At 39.2% G+C, this 18,452-nt stretch overlaps 1 protein-coding gene across 10 annotated transcripts in view; it reads left to right on the top strand.

Annotated features, from left to right (window-relative positions):
• The window catches only part of LOC121901312 (LIM and calponin homology domains-containing protein 1-like), a 105,593-nt gene that overhangs the window by 52,203 nt on the left and 34,938 nt on the right, over window positions 1–18,452 (top strand). For all 10 annotated transcript variants that reach the window (XM_042418018.1, XM_042418019.1, XM_042418021.1 and 7 more), the window contains exons 5-7: window positions 6,151–6,181; window positions 9,720–9,830; window positions 12,171–12,369. In XM_042418018.1, the coding sequence (XP_042273952.1) occupies window positions 6,151–6,181; window positions 9,720–9,830; window positions 12,171–12,369 (341 nt within the window). The remainder of the gene's footprint in view (window positions 1–6,150; window positions 6,182–9,719; window positions 9,831–12,170; window positions 12,370–18,452) is intronic.

Raw genomic sequence — 18,452 nt, 5'->3', positions numbered from 1 at the left:
TTCTGACATGTATAAAATAAGAGTTTGCCAACATTTACAGGCAGCTGCGTTTGAATGGATTGTTATAAATATGAAGAAATCAAACCTCAAATCAAAACTAAGCAAATCTACTTTCTTGGCTGCTTCGTGTTAGGATGAGGATAGTTTAAAAATTCAGTTGAAACATTGTACAAAAGGATTTGACATTACCTGAGATGACGCTCTTAGTGAATTCAAGTCATCTGTAAAGGAGTTTAGTTCTTAAAGGCCCCATGAAATAGAAGATACATGTTCCCAGTTTTAATCCTGTGTCCCTGTGTTAACTGTTCATTTATCTCTTGTTATATGCAAAATATATGTAAAAAAAAATCAGTATCGGATTATTTTTTTTACATCAAAACCTCAAAACCATCTTTTCTCTTCCTGTAAAATGGTTTGAAATGTTTGATGACACATCCTGCACTCAGGGGCGTTTACTAATGTTGAATCCAATGAAAATGCTTTCTTGAATTTGTTTGTGTGTGTGTGTGTTTTCATCCAGCGCTATTGGCTACTGTAAACGGCAATCAATACCCGCAACAAGTCCCGAACTAGCTTTGTGTTTTTACCAGAAACATGTAAATATGAGGAATCGAATAGAACTCTTACATCCGTTTCATGGGGCCTTTAATCAAATATGTTTGTCATCACTTGAGAAATGGGCTATTCTTACACTTTTAACCGAATAATGAACGTAAACATTTTTGTTTGTACTGTTTTTATGCTGCCCTCTTGGTCAAGTCTGTCTTTCAAAAAAATGTATTAATCAAATTTTATCTTATTGAATACAAGTTTAAGATTGTTGTGCTTTTACTGCACAAAACAGCAAGAGGGTGCTGTTCTTCCAAAGCAAAATGATGTCAAGATTTTAGAGTTTCTGCTACTGGTAGATACTTATGCTCTTCAGTGAAGCAAAAAAAAAAAAAAGGAAAACGATGAGGCTTTGGGAACAAGAAGCAGCAGTGTTTTTCTGACAAGAAGTGTTTGATAAGTGCAGTCTTTCTTTAGTGTGGTGTGGGGGATGAAATATGGTGGTATATAAACAATATGTAAACAAACAGCAGTGAAAGATGTATGTTCGGTGGCAAAATGTTCATGATAACTATTTTATACCCTAGATCCTTCATATTATTTTTAAAAAATCCCAACAATAAATGAAGGCTTGTATTTTAATAAGAGAACACAGAACAACAGTTTTTTTGATAATGAACACCTCAATCGAGTGTTAATAGCTTGTCTTTATTACTGATTGTTTGCTTCTTTGTGTGTCAGTCGTTGACAGTCACCCAGTCTGTTATTCTCTGCATCAGACAATCAAATAGTTCACTGCCAACACAAATAAGTAAATGAGAGTCAATGGAATAATTGTATGAGCCTGTGTCAGTGAAGCAACAATAGCACATCTGTTAGACACAACCGGTCTCTGTCCAAACACAACACAAGGGTTTGCATCACACACTGAACCGTGACTCCTACTTTGTTGCTTGGTAACAAAGCCAAGTGCATGTAGATTTATATTTATATAGTGTACGTGTGGGTGTGTTTGTGTGTGTGTGTGGCATGTGATGTCCTCATGCTAGCTGTGCATCAACAAGGTTTCATTCACAGAAGGGTTTAGAAAGGTGCTGCTGGAGACGGAGCGAGAGAGAGAGAGAGAGAGGGGGGACAGTGCTAATCTTAGCTGGTCTCAAGAGGAGCCGCTTGACTGGTTCTGTCAGGACAAGGAATCCTTTGGTAGCACTGAGGTGTGTGTATGTGTGTGTGTGTGTGTGTGTATGTGTATGTGTGTGTGTGTGTGTGTGTGTGTGTGTGTATACACTGATGTTTATACAGCTTTTGTTTCCGAGCATAAGTTTACAAGAGTAAACATCATTCTGTTGCATTGATTCAGCTCCAGTTTAAATGGGACACTGGTGTTTGTTTGTCAAAGTTCATTTACTGTTGCCTTGTGCTTTATTTATGTTTCTCCAACAATCATGTCCTTTTCCAACTTTTTGGTTTCAAAAATACAAATATTTTTGTCAAACCTTGCGTGACAGTAACTGCCAGCACACAAGAGACCCTGCCAATAGACATGGATGTGTCATTAAAGTTTATAAAGTGATATATTTGGATGTTTTGGGGGGGTTTTTTTCAGATCATTGACATAAGTCAAAGGAATAATATGTGTGTTCAGGCTTTTAAAGTATCAACTTAAATGAAATCGAAATAACACGTAATTTGAACAAATGAATTTGAACACAACCCGCATAGTTTATCCTAAAATACTGAACACCAGATTTCACTGCCTTCTTTTTTCTCTATGAGAAACCGGGTGAGACGTGTTCACGGCCGGTTGCAAATTGACTCGACGTCATTGGCTTCATGCAGAGTTCAATCAGATTGAAATCTTTCTGGAACAAGACTGTGTGGTTCTTCAGTGTCCAGCTAGTTTGAGAGAGGGGTTCGGATCATTCAGGGAAAAATATGCATATCTACACTTCTTGCCCGCACTTTTTTCATGTCCAATTTGCATTCGCCTCAGCTCATGAGTCAATACTGCCACATGAAATCCAGTCTAACTGCATTTTGTTCATTTGCACCGCTCTCGCTGCCTCCCTTTAGTGACAAGCTAACGTTACTAGGTCGCGGCGTTAAAAGTTGGCAAACACACAAGTTTAGGAGTTCAGGAAAGAACACCAGGCATGGACTGTTGCACTTATACACATGAAAATTTGAATTTGAAATAACGATAACAGATAAAATATTTAATTTTCCTCATGTTTGTATGTAATGTGTGCTATTTGTAAATGCTTATTACAACTGTAATAATTATAACTGTAATGGATTGTCTTGCTCTATGGCAAGCAAGGATATTTTCATACTAAACAAATATGAATGTGCTCACTCTAGAAATATAATGAATATACTATATGGACAATATGTACACAATTATCACAAAGTTGAAAAGAAACATTGGCGTCATTGTTTTAGTGTCCTTGTGTTCGTTCCAGAGGTTATGTAACCATGTGTCATACAGGATGCCATTTTCTCGCAGCTCGTACCCATGACAGGAAGCCCTCCAGTCTTCGGGCAGGTGTTTACTCATCTAGGAAGCAGCTTTGGACCGGGAGGCGTAAAGATAGGCAGGTTCTGGTACACTATGAGCTCAGGCCTGAAATATCTCCCGTTCCTCTGCGTGTAGATGGAAAGAGATCGATTTCCAAGATAAGTGACAGTTTGCCTGGCAGAGTCAAGGAGAGGAGAGGAGAGAGTGGCTGTGTTTCCATTCAGCTGTCTAATAAATTGAAAACGCTGGAAGAAATAAAATACAAATTAAATGTGTTTTTCTCAGCTGGGTCGAATTAAATATGATGAAAGTCAGAAATGCATGTCCACAAGAAAACATCTTTCAGGATTAGTAATGATCAGTATTGAGTAACTGTTACTCTTAGCTGTCAGTAAGTACGGGAAAATATTTCGGTGCTTTCATCTAAAAGAAATACACCTGGTCATATTAGCAGTAATAATTCTTCAACTTCTCACCAGGCAACATAAAGCCTAAAATGGACAATTCTTGGAGGTTTTTCTTGACAGATATTTAACAAAAAAAAAAAACATTTCAGGACTTCCAAAACCAGATAGGCAGGAGTTTTTTTATGTGCTGAAACGTACAGATTGTGCCAAGCCTGCATTAAATAGTTATTCAAAAAATGCACTTCCTTTTGAAATATGTTGTACTTTTACTGATAAAACATTTGTTGGATGTGACGTAAGTTTTTGAAATATTATAAACATTAAATTGTAAAAATGTGTGGATGAAGACACAGCTGGTAAAAAGAGAACTTTAGGCGCAAAAAAACATCACTCAGCATTTCATAAAAATCTGACCACTTTGTAAAAATATTTTGTCAACGAAAAATGTAATCTGACTTTTTTAAAAAGGTCTGTAAAATAATGTTTCCTCCAATAATGATTCTATAATACTTTTGTTATTCATTTGGTCACATTTACATACAGTACATTTATATATCTATGGTTTCCCTAAAGAAAGAGTGAGAATAACACCAATAGTCTACTGTATATCGCATATTTTCAAGTATGTTATCTCTAAAGAATATCACAGAGGTTTATACTGACTGGGGCCCGTAACTGTGATCTAATACCTCGTGGAATCTGTTGTGTTTGCTCGTCAGGTTTGCTTCTACAAGGTAACAGCAGAGAAAAGCAACCTGTCTCCATGTTTATTTAGTCAGCTGACAGAAAGAGAGGATGAGGACGAGGGAGGGGGGGGGGGGGGGGGGGATTTACAGATCATCCCCTCCAGCTACTTTCACCTCGATCTTCTTCTCCTCCTCCTTTCTTTCTTTCTTTTCTCAGGTCACTGCTGTCATGGAAAAGCCACGCAACTGCAATTTGGGTTTCACTTGAGTGTGTTGAGTGAGTTTGTCTTTGTGACCGTTAAGCCCCTGAAACTAGTTATAAACAGTCTTATAATATATACAGTAAATTCAGAAATAAAACTGAGTCAAATGCACATGAGATTCTTACACTTTGCAGATATTTTTGTAGCTTTTGTGCAACAACAGTATTATTCTATGGTGTAACTCATAGACATTAAAGAAACCTCAACTTCTACACACATCTATGTGCATATGGTAGACGAGGTAATGCAGTATATCATCCATGTTGGCTATCTTTTATTCATAACAGATGATGCTGGTTGCTGCAGTGCAGTGTATAAGAACACCTGTTGTTCGTATTCATCTCTTGGACATATATAGTAACTGTTATCCATAGTTTTCCTTAAAAGGTTCTGTATTTTCCATGTATGGAAACCTGTATGCATAAAAGCAATTCCTAACCCATGGAAGGCAATGTGTTTTCCATAGATGATGGTTTATTTTGGATATAAACTGATCTGTTGTTCATATTTGTAAGTAACCTATAAAAAATAAGATCTTACAATGTGATTTATTATCTATATTTAAGGCAACCTGCAAAGATAATGAGAAAGCCACTGTCATACACACTTTAGCCAGGCTGCTCAGTTAGCACCAGAAAGACCACGTCACCCCGCCTTGGCTACTCTCCATTGGTCGCTTGTCAATACAGCGTGAATTCTGATAATTTATTGATCTCCTATAAGGCTGGTGTCGGGCTAGCACTTGGTAAAATTGCAGAGCATTAAACCCAGTGAGCCCGAGTACAATCTTAGAGTTTTTTTGGTCATAATCCAGTCTGAGGCCTGACTTCTCTTTTTAAGGGTGCGTAGACTCTGGCAGTGGCAGGTCATTCCTGCCTGAGGTCATCAAGCTAGAGGACTCATTTTTCTGCCTCAACTCTGTCTTGAGAACACTATTTAAGACTTGTTTTCTTGAACCTTTGACCTGACTAAGATATCCAGATCTTAACAGTCACAGATAAGGAATGATGGAATTTGTTGTTGCTGTATCTCTGTCTTTATGTGTCTATAAAAGTCTATTTCTCTGGTGCTAATCTGTCTCCCTCTCTTAGCCTAGAAATATGTTTTTCCACAACACAAGTGTATGTTGGGGTCAGTTTTACAACTGCTTCTTTCCACTTCCCATTTATAGCTTCAAGTGGTGATCCGCAAGATCCACATCTTTTCATTTTGGCAACATCTGTGGTGCTAAGTGGCCACTGCTGTGGTGTTTCTGCACTGCACCTCCCCTCTCACTTGGCAGTCAAACCATCTGGCCACTGTGACATTTTTCTCCTCTAAATTTCTGTGGAAGAAAGATAGTCTTTGTGAACAGTGAACGCTGGTGCAAAATGGCAGCTCTAGGAAGACACCTTTGCTCTTCATCCTGAGGCACTAACACCGAAACTGCATTTAATCCTTTAAATCTTTAATAGCTTCCATCAAATTTAAGTGCAGTTGTGCTGCAGATGGTCAATAAATATGAAATAAATACATCACCGAACAGCAAATGAGATGCAGAGATGCAATTGTAGTGTCTGTAAGTTCAGCCTGTGTGGGCTACTGTCACTGTAGATTCCTGCATATGTACAAAAGGTTTTGTTGTTGATGCTGTTTTGTGTGGGTATGTGGGAGCTGTTGAGTTTTATATATTTCATTAAATATCAACATCTCACTCTTTGTCTCTCTCTCTGTCTTATTCTCCTCAGGGGAAGTGACTGCAGCCGAAAGCTAAAAAATGTAAGTGATGCCTCTGGATTACAGTGGGGTGATTTGTTTGTGTGCTAAATGTATGTTTGAGTGGAAGCTGTTATTATAGCCTAGTGTTTTCTGTTTGTGCTGTGGCCGTCACTCTTTTCTTACAGCTGTTCTTATCATGTCTGTTTCAGCTTTACCGATTCTTTTCACTCTGTCTTTATGCACTGTATTATTCTAACACATTAGATAGAATACTTTCTATTCTGTCTACACTGTCTGTGCCCATCATAACTCACTTTTTGCATTGTTCTACTTGTATCCATCCTATCTTTAATCGTTTTATTCTATGTACTGGCTCTCTGTACTGTCTCTTCTAGCTATATGTATTATGTTGATATGTCTGTTCAGGATTTTCCAGCTTTATTTGTCCTGCCTATTATACTTATTGTCTGTCATCTGTCTGTTTTGTCTCTCTCTCTCTTCTTAGTTAGTCTCTTCTCACCTTGTCTATTTACATACATCATCACTTACTTATTCTTCCTGTATTAGCTCTGCCTGGTCTGCCCCTTTGTAGTTTTATTTCATTTTATTTGTCCTTCAGCTATTCTTGTCTCTATTTGTTTGATTTCAAATATTTGAATTCCAGTCATGTTTTACCAGCTCTGTCCTCTTCTACTGCATATTCTACCAGGTTTACTTCTTTCTATTCTGGTTATTTGAGGTCTCTGTGTTTATTCACTCAGTCTGTTTTGTCTATTTACGCTCAAACGCACCTCAACATCCTCTTCTTTTTTCTAATAATTCTGCTTTAAGAAGTAGAACACACAATTTCTAGCCCTGCCCACTCTGCAGTCAATGCTCTCTCTCTCTCTCTTTCTCTCTTTCTCTGTCTCTCTCCCTCTCTGTGATGCTGGTGTGCACCGTACAAGTAAATGTGTGGAGCTGCAGAGCTGGCCCGGGCTGCTAGCTCATTTAGCTGACTACACACAGGGACACTCAGCATCACGTTAGCCTTTGTAAATAGCAGCAATAGCAGATGACCCACTAACCATCGCATTAGCCAGGACCTGCTATTACACTATGGATCTGTTCTGCAGACTGAGGATTTGACAGCTGCTGTTTCTGCAGCTCATCACATATTCAAAGAAGGGGGAACTGCACCGAGAGGAATTTGCTGATGTGGTGAAAAAGGTGTTGTATAGAAAACAGATGTAAGGTTAAAGTAACGTGAGATCGTTGCATGGATTGGTGGGATATTGTTGATGTCATGAAATCATCATTCAGTAGGAGCAGGTGTTAAAAGGGCCGATTGCGTGTGAGAATCCGAAAGGGTACATGTACCGTTTCTGGTTTGCGGATTGATTGAGATGTGCTTAAATGTGTGCATGCAGAGACTTGTGTGTATGTGTTTGTTTTTTTGGTTTATTCATGCCCTTGTGTATATGGATCACTCACACATGTGTGCACATGAAACAAAGAGATGATTGTGGTTTTTTTCAGTGGAACCTCTTTGACAGGTCTTTCCACAAGTGCCAGAGTAGACAGCTGCTGAAACTGAAGAGGCAAAGCTAGTGTGACGATGCACTGTAATGATCTCTTCACTGTCAGGCCCATTGTTTATATCTGTGTCAGTCAAAATTCCACTGAAGTGTTCTCAAACAATGCTTTTCTGTAAGCTACTGTAACTCCGGTGCCAGTGTCCCAAGTTTCGGTTTTTGTACGGTTGTGGTTGTTGTCGGTTTAGTGTTGCACATCTGAATCACGCAGGCACGGTTGTGGCATGTTTTCACCATTGTGTTCGTGCAGTTGGGATCAATATGGATGCGTTTAAAGCGCACTAGCGAGCAACTGAAACACATTTGGTGATGACCCACTTCTAACAGGAGCTGGCCTGGATGTTATCATTACACTGGTGACAAACCCTGCTGCTCAGGATGCTAAATTGTGCAGATAATGAACCACGGCCACAGTAGGTGCCTTATGGCTACAGCACTGTACGTTTATATTAGTGGCATCCCTTGCAGTAACAAAATATCAAATAAAACATCATTTACATGTCATTAGATGAAGATGAATGCCAATCGAATGCTTTAATCTACATTTGATCAGACTTCTAGTGTCACACAGAAAATGACTCTTCAGCTTTGTGCTTCTTCCGATTAGCAGGCCGGCTCTTCCTCGATGCGTGTTTGAACGGCAGAGTGTGTTTACAGTGACAGTATGACTGAAATAAACACATTAAGCCATGCTGAGCTTTCTTATCAAAGCAATCCCAGTGGAGAGCCGGTTGACATGGACACAGTAAATATAGCTGGGAACACTTTGCCAACAGTGCTAAAGGTGCAGCTCTGTGTGAGCTCCCTTGGCTGGAGTCATTCTGTGCATTTTGCATTTTAGGCATTTAGCTGACTCAAAAAATGGACTTACAATGAATGTAGAAAGCTGCAGTTCACATTGCAGTGTTACTACGGGACATTAGATGACAAGCAAGAGTCAGAAGCATAGACGCTTTCTACTGCAGATTGTATACAAGCGCCGTGTTTGAAGGAGATGAGAGTGACCTGATAATTTATGCGGTGACGGCTAAGCTTGCTAACAGGCAAATATAAATCACTTCAGGCCCTCAAGGGATAGTGTATATTAGCAGGTCTTGTCATGTTTGTGCAGGAAGCCTCAGCTAACATGTAACTTCTTTGGAAATGACTGGATTGTGATGACCAGGAAACCAGATTGTATTGTTTTGTAGAGGAAGAAGTGAAAGGAACAGAGTGCAGAACGGTTTGAGGTGTGAAGTGTGTGCACTCTTACCTTCCTTCAATACAACCATTAAGCTATATGAGCTGACAAAATATTATTCATAGCCATTTCACCTATTTAGAAGATAAGTGGAAAGTTTCATGTGTTTGCCTGTATTCCTACATGTAAATATGCCCATTTGATTTAATTGTTCATTTTTCCCATTACATAACAGTACCCTAATGTTATGCAATTTTACTCATTTTGTGGTAAAGGCTGGTCAAGCTCCTAACAAACTGGCTCAGTTTACATTGAATTGTTTGTTGTGACACTGTAATTGACAGTATATCTTGATCCAGGGTGTCATTAGACCTTGGACTGCAGTGGGGAACTGAATGAATGAATTCAGGGTTTCTGGATGACTTGTGTTGCTGTTCTTTTGAAAAGGAAGACAGTCAGCCTAAACAGTTTTTTCTGTTAGTGTTTTCTGAATGAGGTTACACCAGAGGTCTTAATTTGGTGATGACTAAAATAGTAAGATTTTGTTATCTTTTATTGATTAATGAATGTGGACAACACAAACATACACAAACACACATTTACATTATCATACTTTTACACAAGTTGAACATGTAAACAAAGTGTAATGAGAGTGCATATCTGCCATTATTGTAAATGGGAGATTCAGTGGGCTTTTACACGTTTTACTGCATCTAATGAGCTATTGACTTTCTGTCCACAGTTATTCTTCATGGTTTTCTTTCTCAGCAACATGATGTGCAGTTTTCTCATCTCATGTTGTCAATCTCTGACTAAAAAGAATAAAATACGCTATTTTCTTTAGGTTCTAATCACCATCTACTGGTTGGGTCGTGCTGCCAACGGCTGTACCTCCTACAACGGGCCCACGCTGGACCTGAAAGAGTTTGAGGGCCTGCTGTCACAGATGCGAAAGGTTCGGCAAGTCATGTTTAGTATAAATCTAAACTACAGGAACAACACAGTCAGTAGTTGATCATGAAGTTGTGTTAAAAAGCTCCTAGCAACCACAGATGATGAGGTATAAGTGATGGAGAAGCTGCTCAGTCCTGTAAGCAGAGGATCACATGTTTGATCCCTGCGGAAACCAAATCACAAAGTTACATGGAGCAAGGACACACAAATTGTGGGATGCACTGGTGCATTGAGTAAATGACTTCTAAGAAATCATCTCAGGTAAAGGACAACACCCTCATCCTAGATTCAGTCATGACCTCTGTTAAATTGGACTCAAGTGTCAATCATCTGGACCTGGTTCTACCTTTTTGCTGACACAAAGAGACAGGAAATTACCATTAGCTAGCCCCCAAGACACACATACACACACACACACAAACAATTATACACACACATACTCATATGACAACCACTCATTACCATGATGTCACCCCCATGCAATTTATTCCACAATGTGACGTCCCTTTGCTGTTCTATAAAACTGAGAAACCACTGCCAACTCAGCAAAATAACTTTCCCAGATGTCCACACGTTGCAGTTGAACAAAATAAAGCCACGTTTCCATGAAACAGAAAAGGTATTCAGTATTTCCCCTAGGTGGACTGCATTGGGGTGGCGGTAGCCTCAGGTGGGGGTCAGGCGGGGGGATTCGATGCAAAACTTGGGAGAGACTTAGCAGCCACACATCTCTCTCTTCTACGTTTCTCTGTTTAGCGTCGTCAGGTAGGCCGTTTGTTGCTAACCTTGGTGCTAACCCCCTTGACTTTTCCAGCAGGTGGGGAAACAACAGACGTGACTTTTCTTTATCTTGAGAAGCTGCAGCATTTAACTGACACACTGTAGACTGTATTGTACATTTACTTCCAGAGTTGTCACCTATTGACAACTTACTGCCGACCTTTTCCTCTGCTCCACTCGTCACTTTTCTGCCGTTCACGCTAGCTCAACTACTCATTTGATATGCACACACATTGCATACTGCCCTACTGCTTAACAGGAGCTCCGCTACCAAGAGTTTCCCAGGCAGTGACACAGGTAGACTCATATTTCGGCACAGCGCTGCACAGAGGCTCCCAAACACTACGGATGTCCAAATAAATGGGTATTTAGTGTTATTTTTGGCATTAAAAAAAAGATTTATTTGGCCTGATGGGGGTTCTCATTGGCCTGGTGGTCCGCCAGGCCTGTGCAATTATAGAGGAAATACTGATATTATTAATAACGAGGGACTCAAGGAAAGCACATAAGGTGCACGCATTCAGGATTAAATTGGCACTTCCAAGTTCTTCCCAGCTCTTTTAGAGATGATGAAATGGAAGCTGGACCTCACAAAAATGATGATTGAAATGCAAGAAGCAGGTGAATGTGGTGTGGTGTAGCTGCACTTTTTGCTGCTCACTGATCGTAGCTTAGGATAAGTACATCAGTTAAAAGGTTTGTTCACCCAAATTAAGAAAAAAGATATTTTTTTTCTCACATAGCACTAGTGGTATCTCGCCTTGCAGATTTTATTTGTCCAAAAATCTCAAATAAAACCAAAACTATCTGCATAGCTAGATAAGGTAAGAAATGTTTCCTTTTTTAAATGTGGGTAAATTCAAACCCTTTTAAATATAATGTATGGGTTTGGGGTTTTACGTTTAGGCAACAAGAATAGTTTGGTTAGCGTTGGGGTAACATTCTGGCAGTGGTTCAATTTAAAAACTGAAATTCGTCATTACTTCCCCAAGTGCATTGGGTGTATGAAAGAGATGCAGTGAGTGAAATACAGAAATCCTGTAGTTTGTAATTGCATAACAGACTATACAGGGGTCAGGAACAGGACGTGTTTTACTAGACAGGAAAGGCTTTTCCCCCACCTTCCATTAGCCGCATAGACATGTTTCAACTGCAGACAGGCCGAGGGAGGGGTCCCTGAGGTGAAGAGAGAATGACAGAGAGGGATTCAAGCAGAGAAAAGGATGACATAACACAAAGTAAGGCAGAAGGAGAAAGAGCGAGAAGGCTAGAGAAAGTTCATCTGCAAAGGACAAGAGAAGTAAATGAGATTTTATAGGTTCCATTGATGTTGGAGAACTGCAGAGTTACAGTGTGATGTTTGTGGTGATGAGGACATGAGCAAACTCTTCAGATATTGTTTGACCAGATACAAATTCAGTTAATGTTCATGCAAAGGGAATTCCTTCTCAATATACATGTACTGAGCACCAGATTTTATGTCTCTTCCCTTTTGTCTATGTGCATTTTACACACATTTGTGCATTTGATGCAACCTGGGTGTGTTTGCATAAATGTTCAGGAGGTGGAGGAGGCAGAGAGCCCTAAACGCAGCATCCGGGACAGTGGCTACATCGACTGCTGGGACTCTGAACGCAGTGACTCTCTCTCCCCGCCACGCCACGGCCGCGAGGACTCGTTCGACAGCCTGGACTCCTTCGGCTCACGCTCACGACAGACCCCGTCGCCAGACGTCCTGGTCGCCCGCGGCAGCAGCGATGGTAGGAAACTTATTTCACAATCTTATATTCACATAGAACTCAATACCTAATACCAATACTGGTTTAAGAGTGATTATGATGGTGTGATCATGTACTTAGAAAGATTGTTCCTCAGATATAAGGCTGGAGGTTAAATCTATTCAATAAGCATTGTGTCACTTCAGCCACGGCCATTTGTCTTGTGGGAGGGAAGTAATTCAGTACGGGCTGCTTTGTTTGTGTTAAATTTAGTGTACAGATACACTATACAGATAAATGAGGTGCATTGTCTTTCCAGTGTTACTGTAGTAAGGTCTGTTGTTGTGCTCCCTGTGTTTTTGCAGGACAACGCCCAGAGCTGGTCAAAGGCTATTTGAAAGAATAAAGTGCCTTTTTTTTAGGCCTTTTTTAAAGCCAAGCTATATGGTCATTGTTTTCATTTTAGCTACATTTCTTGTGCTGTTTGATAAAGCATGTCCTTGAATTAATGCCTGTGTATGCCCTAAACTGCTCAGCACCTATTGTAGAAGTAAAACATTTAAAATATCGAAATATAAAATAGTTTAAAAAAAATGTAAATATTAGGGATCCAGTCTTTTATAACTTTATTAATCCAGGACAAAAACTACATTCACGCCACGTTTCTTTCTTGAAAGCTTCTCGTGTACTTTCTTTGTGTTAGAGTTCATATCAGTGCTAAGATCACTCATATCTGATGTCAGTATGAAATAACTAATATCAAAACGCATGCACGAGCCAAGTTTGAATAACAAATGTGGCCACATCTGTTTCTTATGTCATGGTTACACAGGCTCCTCCAAGATGACATCCTATGACAGACATTCGTCATGTGATGTAAAACACAAGACAGTAGATTTATTTGTCCTAATGGAAACACTGACAACTTCTGATTTAAGTGATTAAATAAAAGTGGTAAGAAGGCTGCATGCATAAGGGTCTGACTCTGATTTGATACAAATCAGGGATTTAAAAAGTGCAATTTCATGTTCATGTAGTAATTTGCAGTTAATACATCTGTGTTCCCTTAGAGGAATAAAATTGGAACAGTTTGAGCTGTAGTTTAAACAATGTGAGACACTGAACCCCTTCCTGCTCAGTTGTAGCTCTGTTGTAGAACATTAGATAAGCGTTTATGATTGAAATACTGATATTAAGATGTTTTCCGACTTTATTGAGCTATTCGCCCACCACACCCCCTCATTGCTTCTATTCATTCAGCTGACTATTCAGTACACAACTATCCCCCCTTCTTTTTTTAGACAAATAACAGAGTGATAAATAAATTCTCCTCCTCCTCTTGATCTTTTTTCTTCCTCATTTTCTTCTCTGATTTTACCATCCCTTTACAAAGTTGCACATTGCAGCAATTCTGTTTTAACGTACAGTAATTGAATCTATTTCTGCATCTGTGTGGGTCTATTTATGTACAGTATGATCTAACGGGCGCCTTAGCCACCGTGCTTGTCGAGGCTCGCTATTCATACTATTCGTGACACCTTTCAGTGAGGATTTCCAGTCCTGCCGTTGACATCGAAACAAAAGTATCTTTGTGCTTCAGTGTTTCAGCCTGTTGTCCTGGACTACGGCTGTTTGATGGCTCTCTTGAAGTGAGGAATGAGATGATGAGTGACAGCGCTAGAAAGAGATGAAGCAGTCTAATGTAGCATGTGACACAAAGAAGAGAAAGAGAAAAGAAGTGTGGTTGTTTGAACGATGGCTGGCAGAGGTTTTTAGATCTGACAGTTGGTGGATTTGTCAAAGATCACTGGATAACAGAAACCGATAGGGTTTCAGTTTAAGAACAAAGAACACGATTCCATATAATGACGCATCCTCATCTTCGTCATAACGACCTAACTCATCGAATGAAGTTTATGAAACGTGACTTCCTTAGTTGAAATATCCTGGCAATAAGATGTGCAGATTTTTTTTAGTTTTCCAAGAATATCTCTTTAGATTTTAAGTATTGTACAAGGAAATTCATGTATGATTGATTTTACCTCCCTCGTCCACTATTTCATGAGTCTCTTATGTCACTTGTCATGAAAACAGGCTCATGCTCTCTGTAAGGATTCTCCCAGCCAACTTTCCATAAAGGCTGTGCAGTAACAATACCAGATAGGTATTTCTCACTTTTATTTCTAACTCTTCTTTTCTAGATTTCTCCCTAAATTATCCTCTATTTGTTTTTAGGTGGTTGTTTCAGTGTTTGCTGTGAGATTCAAAAGCTAATAGACTCAACAGGTATTAACATATACACAGAGCTACACTGGTGCATACAATAAAGAATCACTGACACTAAAGCTGAATATAAAGATCAGATTGCGTGCATTTTATCTTTATATGTTGCTGTGTCTTTCAGTATATAATAACCTTGTTTTCACAGAAGTGGGAAGACATGATATTAAGTTTTTCAATACAAGCACAGACTGCAAACAGCTGTGCAGGTTTTTTTTATGCCATGTGCTGAAGTCAAAAATGGGTTGGTTGCATATACAGTAAATACTTCGTGATGCCAAGCTGACTATATGCTGTCATTGAAAGCTGTTGATCGCCCCGCTGTGTTTGAATGTAACCCTTTTAAACTTTAATGACAGCCTATAAAAGGTTACAGCAGTCATCACAAAGCGTAATGTACGTTTCATCTCTGAACTGCATGTGGGAAAACAAAGAGCACAGCCAAGCATCCTGTCTGACTGTGTTTTTGTTTTGAGGGAAGTGCAAAGGAAACTTCCATCTCCGAAGCCAAAGCTGCTGTCACCAAGAGTCATTCTACCCAAAAATGTAGTTATTGTTTTAGAAGTTGATGTTAGCTTCCTAGAAGTGAGGAAAAAAATGCACTTCTGTAGCATTTACTGTTAAAAACAAAGCGATTAACCCTGTCATTTGGTAATTTATTTTCTCATCCTTGCAGATAAGCAGCTATAGGTTTCGATATGAGATATCTAGACTTTGGTGTCAGTTATTCTAAATAAAAGAACAAAGCTTGTTAAACAGTCACATTTTTGTACTTAGTTCAACAGTCACACAAGAAGAAGTCCATAAAAAGACTGAGAGACACCACTTACACCTCCTAAATTAGCCTTAATAGACTAGAATGTAAAGCTGCCAAAAGACACTATTTTATACCCTCTTACTCTTAATGCAAGCGTTGTCACGTTCACTCCACCAATATATATAACCCACAGCTGATAAGTCACATTGTCAAGCTGCTTGTATCCCCGTACACCCGCATTTCATCGAAAGCAGCAATCTCAGTTACTTTAAAATTAAGGAATTAATTACTAACTGATGAAAAAATGAGGAGGCAGGTTTGAGAAGTGGGCATACCAAAGAACTAAATACCACACTTAATAAAAGAATACTCCTGGAATGCTTTGAACATTACAGATTGATGATATATTGCAACATAAGAGTATCTGAAGTTGGAATTTGCTTTAGATATTTGTTGGATTTATTACTGTCAGGTCCACTTGGTGGTTCAGTCACGTTAAGGGGGGATAAAGATGTTGGTCAAAGGCCAAAATCTACATATGTGGTTCAACAGTTTATAGAAATCTGCATGTCTGATAATATTTATATGTCCTTTCCACTGTTCTGGTTATCACAATATAAGAGTTCAGATCAGATCCAGGAGGCACAGACAAGAGAACAGGATAACAATGCAGTTATCAGCCAATCACATGGCGCCTTCAGTACACCTAAAACAGGAGCATCCAGTTATTAACATGCATCCAAACCCTGCCCAGCCTGGTTTTCCCTGCCCTGACCTTAAGTCTTTTCTCTATTGAGCTCTGTAAACTGACTTCACCCTGATAGTAATTAGGGGACAGGGAGAAGAGTTTAATTCAATCTCCAAAAGAAATTCAATATTGGCAGTGCTCTTTTGTTTGGGCCAAGTTTTGTAGATGGATACAGTGTTGATAAAAGAGGCACTTTGTGCTTCTGTTGCTCCTACAGTACAGCCTGTCCTACTCTTTTTTCTATTTTTGCAAGACAACACCCATTGCTAGTTAACAGCTGTTTGAAAGAATAAACAGAGAAATGTCCTTGAGATGGTTTTCACTGTCTGTTAAAAAAATAAACAAAAAAAAAAATCCCTGAAGTCCAGCAGGAAGTTTTTCTATTACATCAGTTATCATATCTGTGAAGGGTTTTAACACTGCGTCACTGCTACATGCCTTCATGCTCAGTTCCAAGTCGCTGCTCATATCCGACTGTTCGTATCTGTCCAGGACTCAACTCCCATCCAATGTCATCAGGAAGTGACAGAGATGTAAAAACATGGTCACTTTTCAATGTGGTTAAGATCAGCATTAAAAATGTGACTCCCTACAGACTTTTGCTGCTCATCCGGCTTAGAAAGATCTGTGTCATATAATTGGAAAAAAAAGACAAAAAGACATCTTACTTTGCAGCATGAATACAATCCCAGAAAGTGTCATCATTTATTTCACTTTAATGCTCTTAGAAGTTTTGTGGGTATCACTATCATCTTTTCAGTTATTTAACTAGACTCCACTGCTTTTACATTTCCTGTAGTATGACTGCATGTTGATGATTATTGATATGAATAGGTTTCTGTGAAGCCCTGGTACAGTATGGCACTGAACCATGATAAACGTTCCCTCGAGCTTCAGTGTTACCATATGTGCAAAGAGAGGAGATCGCCCCATGAAGACATATGTTGTTCCTTAGAGATGGATAGACTTGGATACTAGAGTCACTCATGTTTCCAATTGATGGGTTAAGAGTCATAATTGAACCATTCATTGTTGGAAGTGCAGATACCCCGAGGCCTCTTCTGGACCTTGATCTGTCAATCTTTTATACCACATAAAAATGAAGAAGTCTATTGATAGAAGAAGAGGTTTTCACAAGTTCAAAATACGACGTTTGTTTCCACTGGGAGTTGTGGCTGCATCCATATGTATCCGTTCAAAAGTTAAGGTTTAGATCTAGTTGAAATAGGTCATAGATCGAGTACACACACATTCAAAGGGAGAGGAATTCCAGTAGCACATGTGCTGACCATCTTGGAGAGGAATTTTTGGAGACCTTGAGTAAGGCGAGAGCGAAGGTATCTATTACCTGCTGTTGTTCATATTGCATTTGGGCTAGCATTAGCAAAAAAAAAGCTAAATTAAGGTGGAAATGACTGGTGTACTAATGGCACATCACTGGAATTGTTGTGACCTTCATCCTCATTTCTTTGTTCTGTATATACGCTGAGGATCGCACAATAACATCTCGCAAAGGAATTTAAGACGCCAAGCAGGGAAAGTCCTTGAGCGATGCACTTCTGCAAAGCCAGGTGTTGCCACTGACATTAAAGAGCTAATAATGTGTTTAAAATCTGATACAGACAGACACAGTGGCATCCTAAGTGAATTCTTCCGAATAGTAGGCTAGAATTTAGACAGCAGATGCTGCACAATACAAATTTAGTGATGATTTATGTGTCTTGCTTTGTTTCATAAAAAACAGCCCATCAACCTGCTAGGTGTTGATTTATGTTCAGCCACTGGAATGCGCTACATATAATGATATGTAACAGCAACTGTAATGTTTTGTAGGCCTATATAATGTAACAGCACGGTAAGGTTTTTTTGCAGATTTAAAGTGATATTTAATTCAGAGATTAGCAATCTGGGGTAGTCACCATGAGATTCCTCATTTAAGTGTGTCTCTGTTCAATTTATTTTAAGATTTATTCTCTCTGTCTGTCTCTTCCTCCCTTTCTATCTCTCTCTCTCTCTCTCTCTCACTCTGACAATGACTCAGCAACCTGGGTGCGTCTTGCTCACTGGGATGTTTAAAGGGGAATCACGGTTCATTTTAAAACATAGTATCATTTAGAGGGTAATTGAACATATCAGAGACATTGTTGCTACTAGACTACTGTGTAATCACTGTTCATTTGAATAGGACAATTAAGGGAGTATAGAATTGCAAAGAAATATGCTGTCTAAATAATCTTAACACAGAGTTACTTTGTTTTCCATTCCAGTAATCGGAGCCTGTTCTTTATAGACTTTAAGTAATGGAAATCAAATATGCCACCTGTTCAAGTATGAGCAGTC

The sequence above is a fragment of the Thunnus maccoyii genome, chromosome 8, assembly GCF_910596095.1.
Source record: "Thunnus maccoyii chromosome 8, fThuMac1.1, whole genome shotgun sequence".
Classification (NCBI taxonomy): Eukaryota; Metazoa; Chordata; class Actinopteri; order Scombriformes; family Scombridae; genus Thunnus; species Thunnus maccoyii.
Note: the sequence above shows the minus strand (reverse complement) of the source record. Positions and strands in the feature narration are given on the sequence as shown.